Source organism: Pipistrellus kuhlii, unplaced genomic scaffold, assembly GCF_014108245.1.
Source record: "Pipistrellus kuhlii isolate mPipKuh1 unplaced genomic scaffold, mPipKuh1.p scaffold_m20_p_4, whole genome shotgun sequence".
Classification (NCBI taxonomy): Eukaryota; Metazoa; Chordata; class Mammalia; order Chiroptera; family Vespertilionidae; genus Pipistrellus; species Pipistrellus kuhlii.
In genome coordinates, this window is record NW_023425540.1 from 72,366,262 (window position 1) to 72,394,075 (window position 27,814).

The following is a 27,814-nucleotide window of genomic DNA, read 5'->3' on the forward strand; positions in this document are numbered from 1 at the left end:
AAATATCTTCTGGTAACAACAGCAACAAAAAACACACACACAAAAGAAAAACAACAAGAATGATTCTGATCCTCTCAATCCTTGGCATTCAACCATCTCTCAGGTTCTTAGGTATAGATCCCTTGTTTCCACGGCTAAAGAATACCAATCGTTTTCTATTTCAGAAGAGGAACATACTGAATCTAGAATTATGATTCATCACAGCTGGGTGGAGCACTTGGTTCTTATTTAGTTTCATTTCTCACTTCAGAGGAGGGTAAATTGAGACCCAGAGAGGGGACAAGGCCTTGCACATTGAGTTGGGGGCCACACAGAAGTCAGAATGCTAGTTCTCCAAATCCCTGCTTCAGGTTTCTTTCTGCAGTACCAGGCAGTGTAGGAGGGAGCCAAAACATTAAACCATTAAAGCATTATATCATTAATATTAGTATAATGTCACCATGCCTCTGAAGCAGTCCTCTAAAAAGCCAAGGGCTTCTGGGCTGCTGCAGCTTTAAGCCTAGTGTTTAAAAAAAAAAAAAAAAATCCTAAGGGGAAGGAGGGCAGGGCCAGCTCTCCCCTTTGCCATTGGAGGGGGGCCTTGATGTGGAGATTGTAGATGTCATTACTGTTTGGCTTTGGAACATCCTTTCTTTGCATCTGCTTGACTTTTCCCAAACAGATTTGGCTTCGATTTTTTTATTTTTATTTTTAAGGCACATTGGACTGGTAGGGGAAGGAACTGAGGTGGAGAGGTTAAGGGAAGCAGCCTGAAATGTGTCAGGAAGTTCCCAAGATTTAGCATTGACACATTTAACCCACATATAGACAACCAGGGCTGTCATTCCCACGGACCTGTGGTGCCCAGGCCAGAAGAGTTCAGGAAGAGAAAGGAAGAGGGATGACTTGGCAAACAGTTTTGTAAGAGACAGAAGGAAGTAGGAGGGTTCATTCACCAGCAGGATTGCATTTTGCTGGGTGGTGCATGAAGGGAAGAGGGGCTGAATTCTGTGTTGAAGGAGGGGGAGAAGACAGCCATTCTAGATTTTCTCCTCACTCAGTCCATATTCATTCCTTTCTTTAGTATGTTCTATATATTTACTGTGTACCAGGCACTGTGCTAAGAACCAAGGAGGTAATGATGAAGAAGACAAAGCACAAATCTTATTTTCTGCCCTTGGTTTTCTATTTGTTTCAGAATAAAGATTTCATTCTCTTGCCTGCCATTCAGGGCTCCCCCTGTTTTGGCTCCAGACACCATCCCTAGCCCAATTATCCATCACTTTAGGCAACCAAAACTGGATTCTTTGTCTATCAATATATATGTAAGGAAGCAACCTGCCTTTGAGTTTTTTTTGCCTGTTCCCTCTGCCTGCTCTCAAATCCTATGTGTCCTTTAAGAGCTGAGTTGGAAATGTTACCAGCCTCCCTGGAGAAGCTTTTCAGAATCTACTCCTATCCAGCCCAAAATAAATTGTTTTTGGGGGGAGAGCAAAATCCTTTCTAATAAAGAGAGAATATGCTAATTAACCATCTTGCTGTTGCAAAGATGGCAAAGCTCTCAGCCAATAAGGAGTGAATATGCTAATGACTGCCCTGTCCTCAAAGATGGCAGCACCCATAGCCTAAAAGGAGGAAATATGCTAATTGTCTATCACGCCCTCAAAGATGGCAGCATCCAGAGCCACAAGATGGCAACATCTAGTCCCCTCAGCACCCCAGCTGTCCAGGGCCGCCAGAAGCCCAGGTAACCAGGGCTGGCCAAGGCTTGTGCTACAGGCAGTGGCAGCAGCAGAGATATGATGGGGCGTCGCCTTCCTCTGATTGCTGGGTCACCTCCTGCCTCTGAGGGCTCTTGGACTGTGAGAGGGGGCAGGCTAGGCTGAGGGACCCCTCCTCCAGTGCATGAATTTTCATGCACTGGGCCTCTAGTAATAATAATTTTTTAAAAAGTTAGGCCCTGGCTGGTGTGGCTCAGTTGGCTGAGCATCTTCCCATACACCAAAGGATCACTAGTTCAGTTCCCAGGCAGGACATATGCCCTGGTTTAGGATTTGATCCCGTGCAGCAGGCAACCAATCAATGTCTCTCTGTCATAAGGATGTCTCTCTCTCTCTCCCTTCTGCTCTTTCTGAAATCATTTCACACACACACACACACACACACACACACAACACATTCTAAATTCCTGAGGGCAGCGTTCTATGCCCTCTCCCCCTAGCATCTAGCATAGAGCCTGGAATATTCCCTCAGAGACACTCCTTCGTTCTCTGTTCTCATACACACTTAACATCTCTTACTTTATATTTTTCCTCATCACTTTCTAACATATTTTACATACAGGGGTGGGCAAATGTAGGTTTACAGTTTGAGTACACAAGACAGAGTTTATTCTTGTATCATTATTATCTTATTATTTATTTGTACAACTGTAAATATATTTTTGCCCACCCGTATTTATATCCTGCCTATTTTATTGGGTAGGGTTTTGTTGTTGTTTTGTTGTTCACTGCTGTACCCCATTGCTTAGAACAGTGCTGGAGTAAGTGCTCAATACCTGCTGAATAAATGAAGTAAATAAAATGTGCAGTCAAAACTATGGGGTGTATGAGCTACATGGAATGTCAAAGAGGGAAGCATACGGGCAAGAATTTGTCAGCTTGACCTCAGTGTGTTATGCCCTAGGTGGAGAGGATTGGTTAATTCCAGACACAACCCGGTGATAAGCAGGCCATAGGCTCTTAGTAACAGAATCTTTTACACTCCATCCTGGAGAGGAAGAAGGGCTCCCCAGGGGTCAGCCGGCAGACAGCTGCATTCTTTCTATAAATTAACCAATATGCCTGGCCAATATTTATCCTTTCATGTTTTCACCTCATCAGACCCAAAAACGTCAAGGTGAGGTGGGGAACTGGAATCCTGTGAAGTATTCCAGTTTAGCTCCCAATGTTTAGCTTTTTAATTCACCTTACCCCAGGGAGGGCATTACCTGGACAGTTTGGATCTACAGTAGGTGAGCCCCCTCCCTGCCACCGGTGAACCACCTTGGTCTGCTACTTCACCTCGAAGACCAGGTCCAGGGCTGAGGCTCAGGCCCTTTCTTTACCTTAGAAATTTCCTGGAGAATATGGGGCGGGGCCGTGAATCAGCACTAGCTCGGGCTGAAGCAGCCTTCGTCCCCACCAGGGGTCCCCAGTGGCCGCCGATGACAACCCATCCCCTCCCTCCCTGCGGTTGCGCGCTATGACCTCTGGGAGATGTAGTACTGACCGCCCCTTTGTCCTTGATCTCTCCAATGTATCACCTCGCCGGTGGATGAACTACAACTCCCAGGGTGCCCAGGGGCCGGGGACCGGGCAGGGCGGGGGCCTGGGTGGGGGAGAAGGGGAGGCATCTGGAGAAGCTGGGATGCTGGAACCGGGGTGTAGTGAAGAACCACGAGTGTTGAGAGGCAGAGAGAAAGGAAGGGGCACCCTGAAGGCGCCGGAGAGCCAATTTGGGGAGGGGAAGCCCCAGAAGCGGAAGAGCTGGGGCGGAGCCTGGCAGGGCGCGCGGGTGGGCGGGCCCTGTGCGTCACGCGGCGTGGGCGTGGCCGCAGGGGGTGGTCCGTCCGCGGCACGCACTGCAGTCGCAGCCGCCTCACGCCCGTTCCCGCGGTTGCAACCCGAGCTGCAGCCTTTGCGCCGCCTCCATCCCTCTCAGCCACCCGCTGCGTGGTCGGTCCCCCCGGCACACGGCTCCAGCCGCGCCGCAGCTGCCTTCTTTCCGAGCCCTTCAGGCCTCCCCGGTTTTCTCTCCCGGCCCGATCCAGCCCGCGAAGATGGTGGACCGCGAGCAACTGGTGCAGAAAGCCCGGCTGGCCGAGCAGGCGGAGCGCTACGACGACATGGCCGCGGCCATGAAGAACGTGAGTTCCTCCTCCCCTCCCCCCGCCTCGCCCCAACCCACTTCGCAGACGCGTGGACGGCCCGTGGCTTAGTCGCCTGTGGCGACTGCAGGGCCTTCTCGCTCTCTTAGCGGACAGGGGAGGGGTCCCCATAGCGAATGGGGACCCGGGTTGTGACGCGGCCTCTCCCCGAGTGTCCCTAGGGCCCACGGCATTGCCTTCCAGACCTTCCCGGGGCTGGGGCTGGGGCGGGGTCGTGCGGGGCTGACCTCTGAAGTGGGGTCCCTGCCCCCCCGGCTCCAGGGCTGCCGGGGGCCAGAGCCGGGGTCTTGCGCATCCTTTGTGCCCCGCTCCCCCTCCTCCCAGCCCTGGCGTGGGGGCGGGGGACCGCATGGATGCGGTTCCTCTTTCTCTCCCTGGCGTCTGGGCGGCGCCTTTCGCATTCACTCGGCTCGTCTCCGGGTTTCCTAACATCTTCCCCTCTTCCTCCCCACCGCCCTCCCAGTCTTCCCCGCTGCCTCTCCCCACAGATCATGTAGAACCTCCCTAAGAAACATGTAGGCTTCCCTGAAAACCTGGGCTCCGTGGTGCAGTCGAAACCTTGCCCACGTTTTTTCTTAACAAAAGGATCTTTCTCTCATTTCCCAAAGCAAGGTTCTCGTGCTTTTAGGAAGGGGGGGAACGTTTGTCTTGCTAGCGTTTTCATTGATTGTTCTCTCGACATGTCATTTCCATTTTTTCCCTAATGTTTTGTATTGAAAACGGTAGGTATTGTCTTTAAAATAAAGGCTGTGAATTTATCCGACTGGTTCAATTTGTAACATACTGTGTTGTTTTTTATAATACAGGCACACGTCTGTTGAAATTTCTATTAAGTTGAAAAAAAATATTCCCTCTAACCTGTTATTGCAAACAAAGCGATGGTGGGAGGCAGTATCAAGTCATTCCAGAAGATTCTGCATTTGTCATATTGCAGAGAGCCTAGACTGGGTGGAGGCTGGGAGGAGTTATTTTAAATGGGGGGGAAAGTGTTTTTAAATTTTTTTTGTTTTGTTAGATACATCTAAGGCTTACAAAAAACACACACGCAAGCTAGCACATCCTCAAGCTGATGAAAAGGGAATACTGATCTCTAATTGTCTGCAGATTCCTGCCTGTATTGCACCATTTTGCCAGTAACACTACATTTATCTAATAGGCTGTCAATGAGTTTGATTATTAGAGGAGGAGGAAGGTATTGAGCATTATTAAATGAAACATGGAAAATGAATCCAATTAACGATATAGGTCTCCCACTATCTTAATATTTAACTTCCTACCTTATGTAACAAAGATTTTTAAAAATGTATCTTTAGTGTGAAATGGATTTAGATGTGTAGCTTTCATGTTAAATCTTTTTAATGAAGCAGTATAGGTATTACAGATTACTGAATAACTAGGAATTCACAAAAGATAAGCTGATGTCTTTAATTTAAGTCAGCTACACGAACAAAATTTTACCTCATTAAGCAAGACAATTGGTTCTGAAAGTAGGAGGACCAATGAATTAATATGTCGCCACAGTTGCTATCCTAAAACATACTAACGCTCAAATGAAAAAAAGTTGCATTTTTTTTTAAAGTTGCATTTTTAATAGTTACAAATATTGGAAATATATTTAAAGTTCATGTTATTTAGACTTTTCTAATTTTTCCGTACTTCTAGTTTCACAGAAAAGCGAGTGACCTCCCACCTAGATCCAAAGCAACCCAGTGATGTCACACAATGACAAGAGGCTGCAATGCACCTAAGGGCTGGTAGGGAGTATGTAAATGGCATTTGTCCAAGGTAATGCAGAAATTAGCAGATAAGCCAGGTGGAATTGAACACGTCATTTTTCAGCAGATGAGGATTAGTGCAAAATATAATTTCATTTACCCTTACACATGCAGGTCAGTGACCTCTAGATAAACCTATTCATTTTTCTATTTCTACTTTTCTCAAGAGTGTATAGGACATTTGTATTTTTAAACATCCATCTCACCATTAAAATTGGACAGTAATGGAATAAAGATAGAAAATTGAAACAGTACATTTATGGTCATAGTGCAGGAATGAGCTGTATTCTTGGGTTTATTGCCTCTTATTAACTTGGAAGGTTTAAAAACCTTAAAAGATAAGACTTCCTACTCAGTCATTTTCAGTAAATGTTAGGGGATATTCTGTTACAAAACACTAGATTGGGATTGGAAAAGTTTTCTTATGCTGTATTTATGCTTCTGCTCCTTGATGGAGTTGGAAGAAAAAACACTCAAAAAAAGCAGACCTCTTTTCAAATCTGTTTACTGTGACTTTGATGAAGTAGGTTTACCTTGAACCTCATTTTGCTCATCTGTAAAATGGGTCAATACCTACTTGAAAAAGTAGTAAGGGTTAAATAAATGCAGTAGGTGCTCAAAATGAAAATTATTTATAAAACTTTGTGGTTTTGTTTTGTTTTTTTTCTTATAAAAGTCATCTCATCATAGAGAATTTGGAAAGGTAAAAAAATATTCAGTCCTACATGTTAGAGGGGTTTTTGCATTTAATGAAATTATTTTAGTATCACTGTTGGGATCTGTGCAGAGTGGTAGTTGTATGTAGATAACCAGGCTAGAAATAATAAGCAGTATTTTGGAAAGGAGGAAAAAGGGAAATTTAGTCTTCTAAGACAGATGTGCAGTCTTACATTTAAGAAGACAATGAACACCTAGATTTTTCCTACTGATTAGACAATGCTGTCTTGTCCTTTGGGTTTTAATGGCCTGGGAAGTTAATATTCTACTTAAGTAGGCTACTGGTATTTGCCTGGGGTAGGTGTAAAGAAAAAGGTCTGGGCTACTAATTTTAAGTCACTGGGTTAAGCAGTTTTAACTCGTGTCTGTGGCTGGAGCATTGGTGACAAGAGGCTACTTTTTTCTTTTCTTCTTTTTTTATAAAAGTCTTTCTAGTAGAATTGATATACTTTAAAATTCTTGCTATCTGAAATACTCTTTTTCCTATTAGCTCTTCCAGGAGGCTAGATCAATAGCCATTATCTCTAATGGAGTACTGACACCTCTGTGGACTCCTCAGAGGTGGAGTTCTGCCAGCCAGTATTCTAAGTCATGTGGTTTCAATTGTTCTCTTCTTAGGAGAGGAAAGAATACAGATAACAGTTTTCTTTTTATGTGTTATCTTTCACAATAACTGAAATGAATGTTAACTGCTTTTTGTAATTATTTAAAAATCATATTGAGATAATGATGTTGCTAAATGTACATCTTCATTAATCCTTTGGATTAACTGCTGATCCTGGAGAGGATTTCATCCCTTAATACTTATCACACCAAACTAAATTATTTAAAAAAGTGGAGAAAATGACTTTGCTTTTTTTTAAAAAAAATTCTTTATTGTTTAAAGTATTATATATGTCTCCTTTTTCTCCCATCGACCTTGCTTTTATTGAGGTAAAAGTCACATAACAAACTAACCATTTTCTTTTCAAATTTTTGTATTCATTGATTTTTAGAGAGGGGGGAAACCACGGGTGGGCGGGGGGCTCAAACTAACGGAACTGTCTTCCCAGGACACAAATTAACCACTTTCAAAGGTACAATTCAGTAGCATTTACATATTTACAATGTTGTATAACCATCATCTCTAGTTGAAAAAAATGAAGAAAATTATATCTTTAAAAGTGATGATGGTCTGGATGTCGCTGGCTGGATTTAAAAATCTGACTGGTTCAGGAATGTGTCAGTAATGAAGTACAACAGCAAAGCCAGTGGTAATCCGTATCCCTTTGTCTTTGTTTTCTAACGTCTGAACCTTTTCAGCATAAATTTACAAAAGTTAGAGCTTAAAAACTTACCCAAATAAATAAGAAAAATTTACCTGAAATCAGAGCAGACTGTTAACTATTGGAGATCATGGACATTTTGTTGGTGGTGGTGTGTCTCATTTTCCACCCCAAGGCTGACTTGGTTATAGATGATTTCCCTATGAACCTATGCATTACTGAGAATGGTGAGCCATTCAAACATGGGATTCCCATAAATAAGATGGTAAATACAGTGGCTGGATGATTCTAAACCTGCCAGAAGCTTCTTCTCATCCTTATATTACCACCCCTAACCCTTTTATTTGGCAGTGCATTTTTCTGTATTTCTACCAGATTTCAAGGGATGTAAAAGAAAAGACTATATGTTTAATAGTCAAGGGCGGAGGGGAATTTCATATAAACCACTATCTTTTGTCTTATTTTTTAAACTCCTTTTTTTTTTTTAGTGCTTGACCAGATATTTGAAACTATAATTATGGGGGCCTATATTTGTTGTCTTTCTAGTCTGCCAGTACCAGCTGCCTTATGGCCTTTTCTCTCATAATCATTTTTCTGTTTTCTTCCCCAAATTCCACGTTAGGTATCAGCTATCACTTTGGTTCACTATCAAACCATACCATCTTACTTTAAATTGGCACTTGTAGATATTCTTGAAATTTTAATGTTACTAATTTATGAATTTGAATAGTTAAGTTACATGAAAAGTAATCAACAAAAATTCCCCAAAGAAAATTTTAATTTTAAGGTAAATGGTTAAATAACTGGTCTAGTCCCATGGTTTTGCAGAAACAATAAAAATTGTAAATCTTAAAGCGTTTGTATGTGTTTCTCTCCCTTTTAAAAGAACTGCCCAGCAGGTGTAGCTCAGATGGTTGAACGACATTCCATGCACCAAGAGGTTGCCAGTTCTATTCCAATCAGGTCACATGCCCAGGTTTTGGGCTTGATCCCCAGTAGGGGGCGTGCATTAGGCAGCTGATCCATGTTTCTATCTCTTTCTTTTTTACCTCTCTCTAAAATCAATAAATACATCTTAAAAAAAAAAAAATAAAAGAACTGCTAAAGTCTAAACTAAATTTTCATCAGCATTTCACTTGTAAGGAAGGATGTGTCCCACAGCGGTAGATTTTTCTTTACCTTGAGTGGAATACTCTTATTTATTTATTTATTTATTAAAATATATTTTATTGATTTTGTACAGAGAGGGAGGGAGAGAGGTAGAGAGTTAGAAACATCGATGAGAGAGAGTCATCGATCAGCTGCCTCTTGCACACCCCCTACTGGGGATGTGCCCGCAACCAAGGTACATGCCCTTGACCAGAATCGAACCCAGGACCTTTCAGTCCCCAAGCCGACGCTCTATCCATTGAGCCAAACCGGTCTCGGCATTGAGTGGAATACTCTTAATGTGCCACAAAGCTTTAGTTGGGTTGTGAACAGGTAAATAAAAATGAGTGTTCTCACATAGATTTAAAAAATTTTTTAAACAAATCTTTATTGAAAGTATTACATATGTCCCTTTTTTCCCCATTGCCCTCTACCACCCCTTTTCCTCCAAGCCTTCACCACCCTGTTTGTGTGTATGGGTTATGCACATATGCATATGAATTCATTGGTTGATTTCCCACACACACACACACCCTCCCCTATTACATAGATATTAAAAAAATTTTATCTTTCAATTACAGCTTACATTTAATATTTTATATTAGTTTTAGGTATACAGCATAGTGGTTAGACAGTCATATACTTAATGGTGTTCCCCCAACCTGGCACCATATATACTTAAAAAATATGTTGATTTTTTACAGAGAGGCAGGGAGAGAGATAGAGAGCTAGAAAAGTCGATGAGAGAGAAAGGACCAGCTGCCTCTTGCACACCCCCTACCAGGGATGTGCCCGCAACCAATGTACATGCCCTTGACTGGAATCCCTGAATCCACAGGCTGACGCTTTATCCACTGAGCCAAACTGGTCAGGGCCATTCATTGATTTTTAACATGATATGTAAAACATTTCCAAATAAACTTTTCAGTCTTATTTTCTTCGGAATGTTATATTTTTTGGAGAGATCTAAAGCCAGACCTAGTGAGTAGGGCCCAGGTGTAGTGTCCTTAATAATTCTGTTACTATAACAGGTTATTAGAACTGGGAATATGACAGTGACAGCAATGGGCAGCTGAATATGTAATGACAGTAGCTCAAGAGGAATCCCATATCTACCCTCCCCCGCAGCTGAGTGAAGAGCAGCTGCGATGGTATAGAGAAGTGAGAGAAGGCTAAGAGGTAACAAGAGGAAGGCTTTTATGCCCCCATTGCCCTTTCCCACCAGGTTTACTCTGGAAGATCATTGAAATTTCTTTAGCTTTCTGGAAGGAATTATGGCATATTTAAATAGCCTCCATCTAGGAAACAAAGTTGCCTATGGTGCCAGTACTTTAAAGATAGAGAGATAAGCTTAATCCCCCGCCCCCCCCCCCGAATTATTTCACTTCAGTACCATTCATTTCAGTATAATGCTCTTTTTGTAGCAGTTTTAACATGAAATAGTGAATTAGTATGTCTTGGAAGTGTATGTCCAGCATGAATAGTAGCTAGGCATACTATCCCATACTCCCTGCAGTACTCTTTCACATTAGGCCTGCCTGGTCTGGGTACACCATGGGGATGGTTATTAATTCCAAATCATACTCCAGTTTTCACATATGAACTACATCTCGTCTTTTCTAACATTTGTGTAGTAGAAATAAAAACTTTAAAGTTTAGACACTAGAATTTTTTTCTTCTTGGCTGAAAATGACCCAATCCAGAAGGGCAAGGAGAACTAACAGGATAGAAGAGAACAGTAGTAAAGAGCATTCTGAGGCAAGCAAAGCAAGTGAGCAGGGAAGGACTGTTCTAGAATACCTTGAATTTTGGGATGCTGTGATTTTCTAAGAACCTGGTTTTTGGAAGGCTGTCATCAATGGGACTGACTACTGATGATTAAAAGGTCTGGCTTTTTAGGATGTTAGAAATTTTTTGGGGGAAAGACAAGTTATCACCATAATAATTCCCCAAGGACAGATGTCGCCATCATGTCTTTTCCTACAAGTTGCTTTTGTACATTGTCTTTTTCCCTTAAAATTTCAAGGATATTTTCTTCTGTCATTAGTATTTTCAGTGGCTGAACAGTCCTCTGGGTGTGTCATAATTTAGTTATTTTTTGTTTAACATTTAGGCTATTTCCAAATTTATAAATAAAATGTATGGCCTTCAGTCCCCAAGCCTCTATCCACTGAGTCAAACTGGCTAGGGCTATTTAGTTCTTTAGATTCCACATATAAGTAGAATGAAGGGTCCCAGGTTCGATTTCAGTCAAGGACATGTACCTTGGTTACAGGCTCCCGGCCCTGGTTGGGGGCATGTGTAAGGCAACCAATCTACATGTCTTACATTGGTGTTTCTCTCTGTCTCCCTTTCCCTTCCACTGTCTCTAAAATTCAATGGAAAAAATATCCTCAGGTGAGGATAAAAAAAAAAGTAAACTAAAAGAAAACCACCAAAAAACCACTTCCATGAATATCTTTGTGGCTAAAGCTTCCAAATAGTTTAGATATTAGGACAGAAACACAAAAGAATTGCTGAGTCACTAAATAATTTTTTAGGATCTTGAAATTATCACTAGCACTAGGTTTTATCTCTTACAAATTTTGAAAAATATAATTGTTGGAGTAGGTATTATACACACGGTTCAAAATTCAAGGATGCCCTACCCCTCTATCAGTGGGAATAAAAGGTTCAAATGGGGGAAAGCTTGACTGCTAGCTTATTTGTGGTTAATTCCACAAAGTCTCCCTTTTTCTACTTTCTGGTGGTTAGAATAATTGCCTTATTAATAATACGGCCGAAACAGGTTTGGCTTAGTGGTAGAGCGTCAGTCTGCGGACTGAAAGGTCCCAGGTTCGATTCCAGTCAAGGGCATGTATTAATACATTGGTTGCGGGCACATTCCTGGTAGGGGGTGTGCAAGAGGTAGCTGGTCGATGTTTCTCATCAACGTTTCTAGCTCTCTATCTCTCTCCCTCTCTGTAAAAAAATCAATAAAATATATTTAAAAAATAATAATATGGAGCCCTGGGTAGTGTGGCTCAGTTAGTTGGAGCATCTACATCAGTCAGGGCATATGCACAGGTTTCGGGTTCAATCCCTGGTTAGGGTGTGTGCAGGAGGCAACTGATTGATGTCTCCCCCCACCTGGTTCTGGATATTAATGGCTTGGAGTAGAGTTTTTCTTCCTTGGCACTATTGACGTTTGGACCAGATTGTTCTTTGCTCTCTTAAGGGGGGCTGTCTTAGGATGTTCATTAGGATCCCTAGCTTCTGCTTAATAAATATCAATAGAGCTATGTTGTAAAAATTGCTACACTATAGCATAGTTCATACAGCACTTTCTCACATACCAGCCACCACACACCCCAAGGGAACCCCTCACCCTGATCTGAGACACCCTTCAGGGCAAACCAGTAGGTTAGCTTGCAGCTGATTGGGATGAAAGAGATGGAGAGATGGAGAGATGGTTCCTCCCCCTCAGAACTGGGTGAGATGGGGCCAGACACGGCCTGGTGCCCTCCTGTGGTACCTCTCTGGCATGATCGTGCACTGGTGGGGAGTCCCTCAGCCTGGCCTGCATCCTCTTGTAATCCGGGACCCCTCGGGGGATCTCAGACAGCAGGTTTCAGCCAGATCCTCTTTGGGAGGGCGCCAGATGAAGGGTTCATGGCTGGGCAAGTGCCTCTTCAGCAGCGCAAGCCTCTCCCCATTGAAGCCTCTCCCTGATAGGACTGATTGGGCGTGAGCCTGCAGAAGGCAAAGTGGGCCTGAATGAGCAGGAGCAGCAGGTAGGAGCTGCCGGTGGCGTTCGACTGTGGGTTTTGCCCGATCCCTGCAGGCCACCCAGAGGGACTCCACACATGCCAAATTGTGCCCTTGGCCTCTATTTGAATGGATAATGTGGCATTTTGTTTTTCTACTCAGTTGACATTTGGATTGTTTCTACTTTTTGGTTGTTGCTGCGGTGAACATTCATGTACAAATTTTTGTGTGGACATTTGTTTTCATTTCTCTTGCGTATATCTAGGAGTAGAATTGCTGAGTCATGTGGTAACATTTTGAGGAATATTGTGCTTCAGTTCTTAAGCTGGAGAAATAGACACGTATGAATCCCTAGATCTTTTAAGGACTAGGACTGTACAGAATATTATTTTTAAAAAGTGTCCCCTCCTTGGTTCAGAACAAGTATAGTGGAGAGCATGTGGGATTTTGAGCCATTGGATTTGGGTTCCATTCTTTGACTCTTAATTTTCTTAACTTTAAAATGGAAATAGCAATACTTAATCATCAAGGCTATTTGGGGGGCTATAGGGGAATTACAGTTTTGGTGAAGAACCCATTTTGATACTAAAAAAATTATTTAAAAAAATACAGAATAGTTGGGTACAAGTGATATTTGGAAACTGTAAAATTATATATGTAGGAAATAAACTGGAAAAAATGTTAGAATTAGTAATTAGTTCAAATAAAAACAGGGTTAAAGTCTGTAGTATATATTTTACTATTAGCTCTAATCCATATAAAGATATAATGAAAGATTTTTATACAACTAAAATAAGTTTTTTTAAAAATATTCTTGGTGGAGGTGGGATTGTGATGGTTGAGGGTTTGAGTTAGTTTACATTAATAAACTTCTTTATAAAACAACAGGCTTTATTTTTTTGTTTAAAGACTTGGTTTTCAAAATTAGTTTTAAACTAATTGTAGATATGATGAACAGGGCAAATTATGGAGAGGGTTTGTTTGAATAGGCACTACTGGTAACAAGTCATAGTTCAACCTTCTCTACCTTGACTGCTTCCCCCCCTCCACCCCCCTAATATATTTTTATTGATTTCAGAAAAGGGAGCAGAAGAGAGGGATAGAAACATCAAAGATGAGAAATAATTATTGATTGGCTGCCTTCTGCACGATCCCTACTGGCAATTGAGCCCACAACCCCGGCATGTGTCCTGACAGGGAATCAAACCGTAACCTGTTTCATAGGTCAGTGCTTGACCACTGAGCCACACCAGCCAGGCAACCATTTTTAAATTATTGATTGGTATTAAATTCTTTTTAGGAGGTCTTTATGTAATAGAAATTAGACCTTTTCCTGTGATGTGTTGCAATGTTCACATTATCAGAGACTCCACATGGGTGAAAGAGCACAGGATTTGAAGGTAGAGGGTCCTGGTGCTTCTGTGTGTTAATGGTGTGATCGTGGGGGAAAAACACTTCATTTCTTGCATCACATATAATATAATGTCTCACTGTAGGGTAGTTGTGAAAAGATCATAGGATTTGGTGGTATCAGAAAAACTCAGGTGCTCAGCCAGCTTTCCTCTCATCTTAGATCTTGGGTGTGGCCTGAATAAGCCATGGAAGTTTCATGAATCTTCTAGAATGTTCCTCTTCCTGGAATGTTTTTCCCTTCTGTAATTTTTATCCAGGGTGACTGCTGCAGGTTTTTAAAACCACAGCTAAAGTTGTTACTTCTAATTAAAATATTCCCTAAGCTTTCCAGAAATAGTTTTGCTACCTTAAGAATACCTCTGTGACTGATATTCTAACGTGAATAAGCTTGTTTCCTCCTTGGGGAGTTTTGCATCTTGAGCACAATGTGGTGCAGGGTGACACACATGCAGGATGCTCAATGAATGCTTGATGAATTATCTAAGGAGTAGCTTTTAAGTAATTTTTCCTTGCCATCAGACCTTATGGAACATGTTATATCAAGTTCTCTAGAATGATTATGTGTTGGAGGTCCCCAACACTATCCCCTAGATTTAATGATTTGCTAGGATTCAGCATAATTTCACTGGTGGCTCTGGTTTATTACAGTGGAAGGATACAAAGCTAGATTGACACAGGGAAAAAAATGCTTAGAGTGAAGATCAGAGCAAATCAGGCGCGAGCTTTCAAGGGTTCTCAATCGCACAGGAACGACATATGTCTGAAATGTATAACAAGGAAACTTTTTGTTGTTGTTAATCCTTACCTGCTGGTATTTTTTCCATTGATTTTTCAGAGAGAGATTAGAGAGATACATTCATTGGTTGCCTCTTACACATTCCCCAAGCAGGGCTGTGGATCGAACCTTCAACCCAGGTACTACATACCCTTGATCTGGAATTGAACCCACAACCCTTTGGTGCATGAGGATAGAGCCTGCAACCTGGGTATGTGCCCTGACTGGGAATCAAACCATGACCTCCTGGTTCACAGAGGCTGGGCCCAAGGAAACTCTTGAGACTCAGTGCCTAACAGTTGTATTGGGGCTGGTCACATAGGCACTCTCTGTCCATCACATAGCAAAACTTGAGACTCCTAGAAGGAAAACAGGTGTTTAAAGTAAATCACATAATATGTACAGTTTAGGGACAGTGAGCCATTCTTACCAGGAATTGTGGGAACTCTTCTAATATCCAAGTTCTCAGATGCCAGCCAAAGGTCAGTTTTGCAAGTAGACCTTTCTAAAGATAGTCTTGTACCTATCTTGTTTACTCTTTCCTGCACAGAAAAGTTTAAGATATTTTATTCAGATATGACTTAGTATACTGACAAGTCATTTCCAGACTACATGGCTAATTGTATTCAAGCAGAACAGAGTCACATTTATTTACAATGTTATTTCACTGCCCACACAGTATATAGACACCATGTTCATTACATACCCACTGATGCCCATCTTGTACCATGTCATCTTATTTCTTCGGTTTTTAGTGTAGGATGTCCATATGTAGTAATCACTGCATTTACCTTTTTCATGGCTTCTTGGCCCTTTCCATAGTCTCAAGGGTTGTTAATCTTAGAAAAGAGTTCTTTCCTCAATTCTTAGGGAAGAACCGTCAACACTAATGAACTAATATATAATTTCTTAGTTTCTGGGATTTGGGGAGTTCTATTTCTTAAACTGTTGGTGAAAATAACAGATTTCTCTGTCCCTTTTACTCATAGCTCTTTTTTTTTTTTTTTTTTAAGGTTTTTATTGATTTTAGAGAGGAAGAGAGAGGGGAAGGAAGAGGGGGAGAGAAACATCAATGATGAGAGAGGATCATTGATAGGCTGCCCCCTGCACAGTGGAGACAGAGCCTTCAATCCAAGCATGTGCCCTAATGGGGAATTGAGCTGGGATCTCCTGGTTCATAAGTCAATGCTCAACCACCAACCTACACAGGCCAGGCTACTCATAGCTCTTTATCTTCAGCTCACTAAAAGAAATTTATCTTTTGATAGTTAAAAGTAGTATAGTTGTGATCTTTATTTTTTTTTAAATATATTTTATTGATTTTTTACAGAGAAGAAGAGAGAGGGATAGAGAGCTAGAAACATCAATGAGAGAGAAACATCGACCAGCTGCCTCCTGCACACCCCCGACTGGGGATATGCCCTCAACCAATATACATGCCCTTGACCAGAATCAAACTTGGGACCCTTCAGTCCACAGACTGACGCTCTATCCACTGAGCCAAACCGGTTTCAGTTGTGACCTTTATTTTAAAGTAAAAGTCCTTCTCATACAAGTCATTTTGAACTTAAGGATTTTTCAGAATTCTGACAAGGTTTTTAGAGAAACCTTGCTTTCCTTTGAACAGACTTTTTAGAGTTAAAAGCTGTTCCCTCTTAATTTAGTTTCTCAGTGGCAGAGAACATCTGAGTATGTTCCAAATGTGGTTGAGTTACTGTATCTAAAGGTGATATTGTTATTTCATAATCTCCATGTTCCAGTTTGTCTGCGGCAACTAGATAAACTTTACATGTGCAAATGGCTACCTTTGGATTCTGCAACCAAACTTTATTTTATTAATGGTATGTAGCATACTGCTGAGGTAATTTGAGCTTTAAATAGTTGCTAGCTCTTGAAATAAGGATAGAATGATTTAGGTCAGTGGTCAGCAAACTCATTAGTCAACAGAGCCAAATATCAGCAGTACGACGATTGAAATTTCTTTTGAGAGCCAAATTTTTTAAACTTAAACTTCTAACGCCACTTCTTCAAAATAGACTCGCCCAGGCTGTGGTATTTTGTGGGAGAGCCACACTTAAGGGGCCAAAGAGTTGCATTGGCTCTCGAGCTGCAGTTTGCCGACCACGGATTTAGGGGAAAGGCCAGGACTCTGTCTCAATAGCCTTAATGACCTCTAGCTCCTCCTTGCATGGAAGACATTTATCAGCTTGCACTAGAGACAGTCTTCTGTAGCTGCACACTCAGTGAATATAGGCTAGAGTCCTATGATATGTTGGCCCAAGGCCTACAGAGGCCTTGGCTTGTTTGAAAGCCAGTCTGGGGAATTTTTCTAGATATATGATACTAAAGTTTATGGAAAGAAAGTGTTGTAAGGTAGATAAGGAAGTTTCAGCTTAGAATAGAGCACAGGATAAAATGCAGAAGAGATACTTAATATAGGAAGATAAGTTTGGAGATTAAGAAATTTAGAGGCTTCCTAGGTGAGAACTAAAATGAAGGAAAATTATTCTCTAAAGTAATTGCTCACATCTCTATAGCACTCGACTGTGTCAAAAGCAGTTTATATCCTCCATCTGATACACCTTTACAATAACCTTATGAAAAAGGCAGAGGCCTCTGTTTTACAGATAAGCAGACTGAGGCCCAGTAAGATGACATATCTTGCTCTCAAGGTCACTTAGTAAATGGTGAGACTGGGAAAACCCCAGTCTTCTAGGATATTGGAACAGATATATCAGAAATCAACAGGAATGGCAATGGCCTGAGGATAACAATAGTTGTCTCCAAAGCCTAGAATATATAAAGAATTGAATGTGAGATGATAAGCCTCCTTATTCAGGAAAAGTGGTGTTTCTACAAGGGGAGCAGAATGCACCTCTGTCCTGGTTTCCTTCTGCTCTGAAGTCCAGTATACCAAACCCAAGCTCCCAATCTGGTCTGTAGCACTTAAGTCATGTCTGGTAGAGGTCCTGGTGTTCTCTAGCATTATAATGGAGAATTAGTAATGCATAGTAAGAGGTTAACATAAAAACTGATCAAGTTTAGTCAATATTTGTATATTACTTGTTGGATATTGTGAAAATTAGCAAAGCATGATCAATTCATTTAAAGAATGAATTGCAATAAACTAATAAAAATTATCTGGTTTACATTTTGATTTTTGAGAGATACTATTTAAAAATTTTTTTAAATATGTTTTTATTTATTTCAGTGAGAGAAAGAGAAGGATAGAAACAACATCAATGATGAGAATCATTAATTGTCTCCTGCATGCCCCTTACTGGGGATTATCAAGCCTGCAACTTGGGCATGTGCCCTGACAGGGAATGGAACCGTGACTTCCTGGTTCATGTGTTGGCACTCAACCACTGAGCCACACCAACTGGGCCTGAGAGAGATTATTTAAATTATGCAACAAGTTTCAATAAGCTTAGTCCTTCCCCACCCCACCCCCTTTATAAAAGTGTAAATGATTCATTGATAGAAAACAAGTCTCTTGGGATCCCAGCAACCCTCTTCCCTCTATAGTTTAACAGATCTTTTTGGATTATATCTACCTACTACCCATTACATCTGTAACTAATGTGTTGTTATATAAATGCTATGGTTGAGCTACACAGGAAACAGTGAGGCCTCTAGAGAGTAGCCAGTTTTAACGGGGTGGAAGGGGAGATGGGAAAGATTTCACAGGGGACATTAGTATAAACTTGGTTCTTGATAATTATGTATTTTCCAGACAAGAACACTGGGACACAGTCTAGGCAGGGGCAGAAGTATGAAGTGTTTTGCAATTAATGTTTCAGCTGTAGCACAAGCACATGAGAGGGTCAGGCAAGGGAACCACCTAATCTGCTGTAAAACTTAGGAAATAGTGAATGATCTGGGTTTCTTGATGTTGTGATTGATTTAGTATACACCAGTTTAGATGTGATAGTTAACTAGACAAATAAAAATGCAACCTCAGAATAGGAATAAAAATTAAGACTTCTATCCCTGCAAAATTTTCTGTTTCTTATGGTTGTCAGACACTTGCTACTCTATATGGATGGCTCTGATGTCACAAAAATCAAATTATATAAATTAAATGTAGTGTTAGTGATTTGATTTAATTTCTTTATTATATTAGTTTCAAATGTACAACATAATGGTTAGACTTTTATGTAACTTATGAAATTATCCAAAGTTAATAAATCTAGTACCCACCTGACAATATACATAGTTACTTATTTAAAATAGATTTTATTGATTTTTTTACAGAGAAGGATAGAGAGTTAGGAACATCAATGAGAGAGAAACATCAATCATCTGCCTCCTGCAAACCTGCTGGGGATGTGCTCACAACCAAGGTACATGGCCTTAATCGGAATCAAATCTGGGACCTTTCAGCCCGCAGGCCGGCACTCTATCCACTGAGCCAAATTGGTCAGGGCCATACGTAGTTATTATAATATTATTAACTATATTACCTATGCTGTTCTTGACATCCTTATGGGTATTTTGTAAGTGCCAATTGGGGCTTCTTAATCCCGTCATCTTTTTCAGCCAGCTCTTAATCCCCCTTCCATCTGACAACTATGTAGTTATTTCCACTTTATTATTCATAATTTTGTTCTCTGTTTCTTCTTAAAGAAGTCTTAAACATTTCTTGTAAGACTGTTTTGGTGGTTGATGAACTCCTTCAGCTTTTTCTTGTCTTGGAACTCTTTATCTCTCCTTTGATTATAAATGATAGCCTTGCTGGATAGAGTAATCTTGGTTTGTAGGTCCTTGGTTGTCATTACTTTGAATATTTCTGGCCAATCCTGTCTGGTCTGCAAAGTTTCTGTTGAGAAATCAGCTGGTAATCTTATGGGAGCTCTCTTGCACATAACTATCTGCTTTTCTTCTGGTTCTTGTAAGATTTTTTTTGTTTTCTTTGACCTTTGGTATTTTATTTTATAATTTAAAAAAATATATATTTTATTGATTTTTTTTTACAGAAAGGGAGAGGGATAGAGAGTTAGAAACATTGATGAGAGAGAAACAGCGACCATTTGCCTCCTGCACACCACCTACTTGGGATGTGCCCGCAACCACCCTTGACCGGAATCGAACCTGAGACCTTTCAGTCCGCAGGCCAATGCTCTATCCACTGAGCCAAACCGGTTTTGGCAGACCTTTGGTATTTTAATTATGATGTGTCTTGTGTGGGCTTCTTTGGGTTCATCTTGTTTGGGACTCTACTTTCTGGTCTTATTTGTCTATTTCCTTCACCAGGTTAGGGAAGATTTCCTGTCATCATTTTTGCAAATAGGTTTATAATTCCTTGCTCTCTCTTTTCCTTTTGGTACCTGATTAATGTGGATTTTGTTACTTTTTCTTTTAATATATTTTTGTTCATTTCAAAGAGGAAGGGGGAAGGAGAGAGAAATAGAAAAATCAGTGATGAGAAAGAATCATCGGTTGCCTCCTGCATGCCCCCCACTGGGGATTGAGTCCACAACCTGGGCATGTGCCCTTGACCGGAATCGAGCCCAGGACCCCTCAGTTTGCAGGTTGATGCTCTTATCCACTGAGTCAAACCAGCTAGGGGGATTTTGTTACTCTTGATATTGTTTCATAGGCCCCTTAAACTATCTCTCTCTCTTTTTTTTTTTTTTTTTTTTTTTAATTTCTGACTGGTTCTTTTTAATGGTTTCTATCTCTTTGTGTAAGTTTTCATGGAGTTTATCTATTCTCCTAAGTTCCCTGAGCATCCTTATAACCAGTGTTTTGAACTGGTAGATTGCTTGCCTCTGTTTTCATTTAGTTATTTTTCTGGCGTTTTGTTCTTTCAAAGTATTAGGTAGATCTGCTACATCTCATAGTCTTGATTGGGTGGTCTTATGTGTCCTGTGAGACCCAGTCTCCCTGTTCACCTGAGCTGGGTGCCCCAGCAGTGTCTCTTACGTAGGTTGTATGTATCCTATTGTAGTTGAGCCTTGATTGCAATTGGCAGGTTGGTGGGATTGACCCTAAGGCCAGTTAGCAAATTGGCCATGACTATAGCAAACAAGCTGTTTAATAAAAACTGATCCTCCAGAGTGGATTTCGCTTTGGCAGGGCTCTGGTGCCTGCCAAGTTCACCCTTTGGGTGTGTCATTAGTGGAGCTAATTGGGTGGTTCTCTGGTACGGTCTAAAGCCAGCCAGGCATGTTGGTTCTGGGAGAGGCTCTGGTATAAGCCAAATTCAGCTACTGCCTATCCCTGGCCTAGAGCCACCTAATAGGAGCTACAGAATGATCTGTGGTTGGTAGCTTGGAGGTATCTGGAAGAGAGGCTAGGCTATGCTGCCACTAGAGCCAGGCATCACTCAGCAGGAGATACAGGGCATGCTGAGGCCAACTACTGCTTGTTTGGGGTTTATAGACCTTTGAGAGGTTTTCTTTAAAATCCTTACTCAAGGAAGGAGGAAAGGGGGTGGGGGATAGGGGGAGAGAGAGAGATACACTGATGTGAAAAACATTGATTGGTTGCTTTCTGCACATGCCCCAACCAGGGATTGAACCTGCAACCCAAGCATGTGCCCTGACCAGGCATTGAACTGGCAATACTTTGATGCACAGAATGATCTTCAACCAACTGAGCCGGGTGTCCTTTGAGAGGTTTTAGGACAGTCCAAAGCTTGAGCCAGGTCCAGTAGGAACAACCTGTGAAAGAGGCTCGGGCTAGTGTATGGGTTGTGTAGGGTGAGGTCTCAAATAATCAACAGGATGAGGCAAGCAAAATTACCTAGTTGGATGGAGGCAGATTTGGTGCCCACCTAGGAGGACTTAGCAAAAGAGCAGTGGCATCTGCCAGTATTTTGTCAGGGCCAGAGTTGCTCCTCCATCCCATACCCTAAACCCAGACAATTCAGTTCCTTTCCATATGTCCTCATGCTTTGAGCTGCTGCCCCAACACTGGAGCTCAGAACGAGTGAGTGTGTTAGCAAGTAAGTCCTTGCCAGATCTTTTAAGAGGAACATCTGGGACTCCAGTAGCCCTTCATCTCACCATCTCACCCCAACTGAATCCTCACTGATTTTTACAGCCACAGATTATGGGGCTGGGATCCCTTGCTCCTCAGGGAGACCTCTGTAGTCAAGATGTCCCTCTGGATTATTTTTTATTTACACACACACACACACACACACATATGTATGTATATGTATATGTATATATATATTTTAGAGAGAGAGAGTGGAAGAAACAGAGAAACATCGATGTGAGAGAGACACATCTATTGGTTGCCTCCCACATGTGCCCTGAAGAGATTGAGCTGCAACCAAAGTATGTGCCTTTGACCAGAATTGAACACAGGATCATTTAGGCCATGGGCCGACTCTGTGCACTGAGCCTAACCGGCTAGGGCTCCCTCTGGATTCTCAACTGCCATAATATAGGTTGTAATTTTGATGTGGTCAGGGGAAGAGGTGAGCACCGCATTCATTTACTCTGCCATCCTGACCAGAGTTCTCGGTGTGCTGTTGCTTTAGTTTTCTCAAGGCAATTAGTCTTTGGGATGATGAGGATCCTTTAGAAATGCCCATATTGAAAGAAGGATTAATTCCTATTGGCCACCTCAGTTCAAAAGTACTTTGTTGACCGCTCCACTGTTTTGTATTGCTAATTGTATTCAGTCAAACACTACAACAAATATGTGTTCCCCAAGTTGCTAAAATCTAAGTCCCATGTCCCTAATTTTGACTAACTTTCTGAGGTTTATAATTCATATGCCAACACAAGAGCAGAAAAACCTACTTCTTTCTCAAAAGTCTGCTTGAAGTTGACCATATTCTCAACCAATACTCAAAATATTCTCACCCAGAAGTTTAGCAGATAGGGCACTATTAGAAGGAAGCTGTTATTCTGTTCTTCAGAGAACAGAATGGTATATAAGAGGTATATAAGCCACCTATAGAATTCCCTAGGATTGATTGGTATGTATGTAATGGTACGTGAAAGAGGTTGACCTTTTGCAATTTAGATAAAAATTTGATTTGTCATCTAATAGCTACACTTGACAGTTCCTTTATGGGACAGCTATGTGATAAGTATGTGTCCTTTTATAGGTGTGAAGCAGGGATTCAGGCACCATTGACCTAGTTGCTTTTTTTCTTTTTTTTTTTTTCTATTGCTCTTTCAACCTCCATCTCCCTTCCATACTCTCACACAGCCTGATAACTTCTCTGTCTATTAATCTTTTTAATCATCTGATGGATGTTGTATGTTTTAGCTGTTTATTGTTATGATTAACCCAACTGACATCATCTGTACCATAACAACTCTCTATTCTTTTCCTCTTAATAGGTGACAGAGCTGAATGAGCCACTATCCAATGAAGAAAGAAATCTTCTCTCTGTGGCCTACAAGAATGTAGTTGGGGCACGCCGTTCTTCCTGGCGGGTCATTAGTAGCATTGAGCAGAAGACGTCTGCAGATGGTAATGAGAAGAAGATAGAGATGGTCCGTGCGTACCGTGAGAAAATAGAGAAGGAGTTGGAAGCGGTATGTCAGGATGTGCTGAGCCTGCTAGATAACTACCTGATCAAGAATTGCAGTGAGACCCAGTATGAGAGCAAAGTGTTTTACCTGAAGATGAAAGGGGACTATTACCGCTACTTGGCTGAAGTAGCCACTGGAGAGAAAAGGGCGACTGTCGTGGAATCATCCGAGAAGGCCTATAGCGAAGCCCATGAGATCAGCAAGGAGCACATGCAGCCTACTCACCCCATTAGATTAGGCCTGGCTCTTAACTACTCCGTTTTCTACTATGAGATCCAGAATGCCCCAGAGCAAGCATGCCACTTGGCCAAGACCGCCTTCGACGATGCCATTGCTGAGCTCGACACTCTCAATGAGGACTCCTACAAGGACTCCACTCTCATCATGCAGCTCCTTCGTGACAACCTAACGCTCTGGACAAGCGATCAGCAAGACGACGATGGTGGAGAAGGCAACAATTAAGGCCCCTCAGGTGGACTGGCAGCGCACGCTGATGCTACTACTGCAGTCTTTATTTTTTTTCCCATGAGTTTGGGGGTCGGGTGGGGGAGGGAAAAGGAGGGGTGACCTTCCTAGGGAGAAACCCACGACCTGTCCTGTCTTTGATCGCCTCTTTGACATTTTTGCCAAAATACCACTAGTGGAAAGTCAGGCTAGCTGTGCTGGTATTGGAATAGCAGCCTCATATCGGCATATGGACTGTTCTGTAGATTAATGCAAGTGGAGCTGTCTGTCTTTAATTTAACTTATTGCTAGATAATAGGATTTTAAAATGAAAAGAAAACTTCAGTGGAATGGCCCTCATTCAGTAAGTTCTGTGGTTCCAGTAAGGATTTTTATGTACATATGCTCTTGTCTTAAGTTTTGGGTACTTTCTATCATCTGTTTTAGCTGTGCATTTTTTTCAGGGTGTACTCTACCAGACACGGAATAGTTTAAATCCCAAACTGACAGACTTGGAACATAAGGTATATTTATCCTTATGGTTTTTAGGCCTTGCTAGTTTTCTGAAGCCTCTGATTAGATGACAGTATTAACACTAAATTGCAGTTTACAGTATTTCTACATTACAGCCATATGTAACATCAAGCCATTGACTGTGTATTTTTCTTTGCTAGTTATTTTGGCTTTACATCCTTATTCAGCCATATCCAGGTTGGTTATCTCCTAGGCCAAAGGCTTGCCTGAGAAGCATCAAAGCTACTTTAGGTATTGGTTAATAGGTGCTTGGCAGGTGGCTGTGGGATTTTTATCTTTCTTTCCTCTTAAGTCCACCACAAAAGTTATTAATCACTTTAATAGAAATGTTAAACACCACAAAAAATAGAGAAAATTCAGGTCTGTATGTCATTTATTGCATTGATATTTTCAGAGAAATCCTGATTTGTAAGCTGCCACAGCTCCTTCCTCAGGGATTACGCTGCCATTTCGCTCTTCACTTGAGTCTTCCCCACTGTACCTTTTGTTGATGCCACTCGGGTTGAAAAGCTGTGAGTTATAGAAGCTGGGTGGTCGTTTTGAGAAAGTTTGTGGTGCAGTGGGTGGAAAATTTAGGTGCTAGAAGCTTATTGGTAGGAAAATCCAAAAGGAAGAGCTCTATTCATAAACACTGTCAGTTTTTCCTCCCTGAAATCATTCTCCCCCCCCCCCCCCCAATCAGTTGTTACAGGAAAACAAACTAAAATCATTATCAGATAATAAATACTAAACTCCTATTTGACCAAAACTTTTTCTATATATTTTTTTCTCTTTAACAAAAACATGGAGATCAGATTCATTTCTTGTGTAATCAGTGCATGTTTTAGAATTGAAGGAAACCACATTGCTATCTTCACAAATTTGTTTTCATTTAGTCTTTGGTCCTCCATTCTCATTTTGGATAAACCTGTCTGAAAACATAATCTGTTGCATGTGTGTTCAGCCTTTTTTATAAAATCAGTAACTGTGAATTCCCAAGATAGGTCATGACACCAGACTTGCTTTCTTTAGGCAAGGAGAGATATCAGCAATGATTGAGGAAAACTGACACTTGCTTTTGCTAATACCAAAATTGAGCTTATCTTTAACAGAATCCAGGTGACAAGGAAGATTGAATGGTGATGATACTCTGTAACATTGCACAGTTTATCCAGCATGACTTTACTTAGACAGTCCCCTTCCTCCCTTCCTATGCTAGAGTGAAAGTCCCAATTAACTGAACCCTGCCAGAAGAACTAGTAGAAGAAAGCTTTGCAGCTCTTTTGCCATTACAGAGCTCTGAAGTCAATGCCATGGAAGGGAAAAGATTTGAGGGGGGAGGGTAGGTGGGGCTTCCCTTAATTTATCTTCATGTCCAGTGAGCAGTGTTGTGTCCTTGTAGCATTTGGAAATGATTTACTGGAATTACAAAACCTATATATTTTTTTAAATTTTCAGCTTTGGCTCTGGCTGCTTTTTAGAATAATGCAAGATAAAATCATACCTGAGGGCTAAAAATGAAGAGGAAATGGGAGACTTGATATTTAAGCAGCTTGAATGGTTTTTCTTTTCTTTATTTTTAAAGAAATGCACTTGCTTATGATATTGTCTCTACAGTGAAATGATTATTCCTCCATTACTCTATTGATACAATATTGTGCATGCTAGTGTTGTATTTCTATAAAGTAGCTTGAAATTTATTAACTTATACTGTAGGTGTTATGTATTCCTATGACAGAAAATTAAGTCTTCAAATTTTTTAAAGTTTTTTTTTTTTTTTTTTTTTAACTTAAGTTTTCCTTTTGGGGGTAAAGTTTGCTCTACCAAATAGTGATTGTAACAATTTGATCTGTTTTGGATGTTGCTATAGTGACATGCAGTTATATATTTTGTTTTTAAGGGGGGCGGGGGGGGGGGCAAAAGAAACACCAGTGTTAGCCTAATCTTAATGTCTGGTGTTTGTCATGGTGAAATTATAACTATTACAGTGTAGGAGAACAATGAATATGTTCTCTGAATGAGCCTTTGTGCTTTTTGTCATGTTATGCAGTGAACTATTTTTAAGGTCTAATCAGTGATTATTTTTCCAACTCCGTGTTTCTCTAAGAATTATTTCACACACGGACCTTCTTAGCAGTTTTCCTCAGTGATGGAATATCATGAATGTGAGTCATTATGTAGCTGTCGTACATTGAGCAAATAAACTTACAGATCTGACGTCAGTGCTACATAGTTTCAAATTATTTAATGATTTTAAAGTTTCCTTTGCTTTTCAAGGTTTGATTGGAGTTGGCGTCCTCTCTCCCCACTCAAAGAATGAGGTTGGATGGTGGGGATGGTGGGGGGGGGGGGGTAGTGCTTTATCAGGAATCAGACCTGGGTTTACTGACTTTGAAAAAACATTGCACCTTTTGGGCCTTCATTGTTTCTCCTACAAAAAGAGTGCTTTCAACTAGATCTTTGAAGGTGGCATACAATTTGTGAGAAGTGATTCTTTGAATCACAGGCTCCTCTTGATGTTAGGGCAAATGAATGACTGAACTTCTGAGCCTTGGGTGGTTGGGCTTAGGGGCAAGTGTAAGTCTAAAACTGCCTGGTAATGTGCCTGGTTCAGGATCTCTCAATTAGGTGCCCAGTATTGTTGGAGATCTCATTATGTGTTTGATGATGTGGTTCTTACAAATGTTTATTAATATTCTAGAGGCCCGGTGCATGAAATTTATACGGGGAGGAGGTGATGTCCCTCAGCCTGGCCTTCTCCCTTCCCCAACCCAACCCCCCAGTCTGGGACCCTCGGGGGAAGTCTGACTGACAGACATCCTTAGCGCTGCCGCCACAGCCACTGAGCTTACCAGCTGTGAGCCCAGCTCAGCCACATTCCCCCTGTGGGTCAGTGCATGTCATAGCAACTGGTCAATTTGCATATTGGCTTTTTATTATATAAAAGGAATGTTTTGGACTTTTTAGTCTTTCTGAAGTGGTCAGCAGCCATAGTTAGCTTGCTGTTGCTGATGGCATCTGTCAGAATGTGTCCACCACCTGAACTGCATCCCTGGTGTATGGAGTGTTCTGCCTTGACTAGCTACAAAGAGGGTTGTGTCTACAGGAAGGAATGCCAGGGCAAAGGCTTTCCTCCTCCATCGATTTGAGCATGTTCCAGAAAAGGAAAGGGAGAAGGCATAAGAAGCACTGGTTCACACAGTGGGGGGAAAAAGCTTTTTAATTATTTGAGAGATTGTAATTCCTATTTTAGGAATAACGGTGTGACCAGGTTTTTGCCTATGTAGTGATGAATTCCCTCAAAATTCACTCAAAATCATCCTGAGAGTGCCACTGCAAGCATAGCTGTGGAAATAGACATGACCAATGTGCCTAAGGTCCTTCAACTTGTCGATAAGCCCACATTGCAGCCCCACCCAGTCTTTGGCCCTCCTGAGCTTTGCCAGGCTATTTCTGCTCAGCTAGGACAGTGGTCGGCAAACTCATTAGTCTACAGAGCCAAATAACAGTACAACGATTGAAATTTCTTTTGAGAGCCAAATTTTTCAAAACTTTTAAAAATATATATATATATTGTTTTTTTTACAGAGAGGAAGAGAGAGGGA

At 41.3% G+C, this 27,814-nt stretch overlaps 1 protein-coding gene across 2 annotated transcripts; it reads left to right on the forward strand.

The window, feature by feature from the left end:
- Positions 1 to 3,550: 3,550 nt before the first annotated feature.
- On the forward strand, positions 3,551 to 26,927 carry YWHAG (tyrosine 3-monooxygenase/tryptophan 5-monooxygenase activation protein gamma). Of its 2 annotated transcripts, XM_036409443.2 has the most exons (3): positions 3,551 to 3,886; positions 23,058 to 23,724; positions 26,487 to 26,927. In XM_036409443.2, the coding sequence occupies exons 1-2, from the start codon at positions 3,800 to 3,802 to the stop codon at positions 23,712 to 23,714; spliced, it is 744 nt and encodes a 247-aa protein (XP_036265336.1). In that variant the 5' UTR covers positions 3,551 to 3,799; the 3' UTR covers positions 23,715 to 23,724; positions 26,487 to 26,927. The 2 variants fall into 2 exon arrangements, with proteins under 2 accessions (XP_036265336.1, XP_036265335.1); XM_036409442.2 differs by lacking the exon at positions 26,487 to 26,927 and having other exon boundaries at positions 3,554 to 3,886; positions 23,058 to 26,431.
- Positions 26,928 to 27,814: the final 887 nt, after the last annotated feature.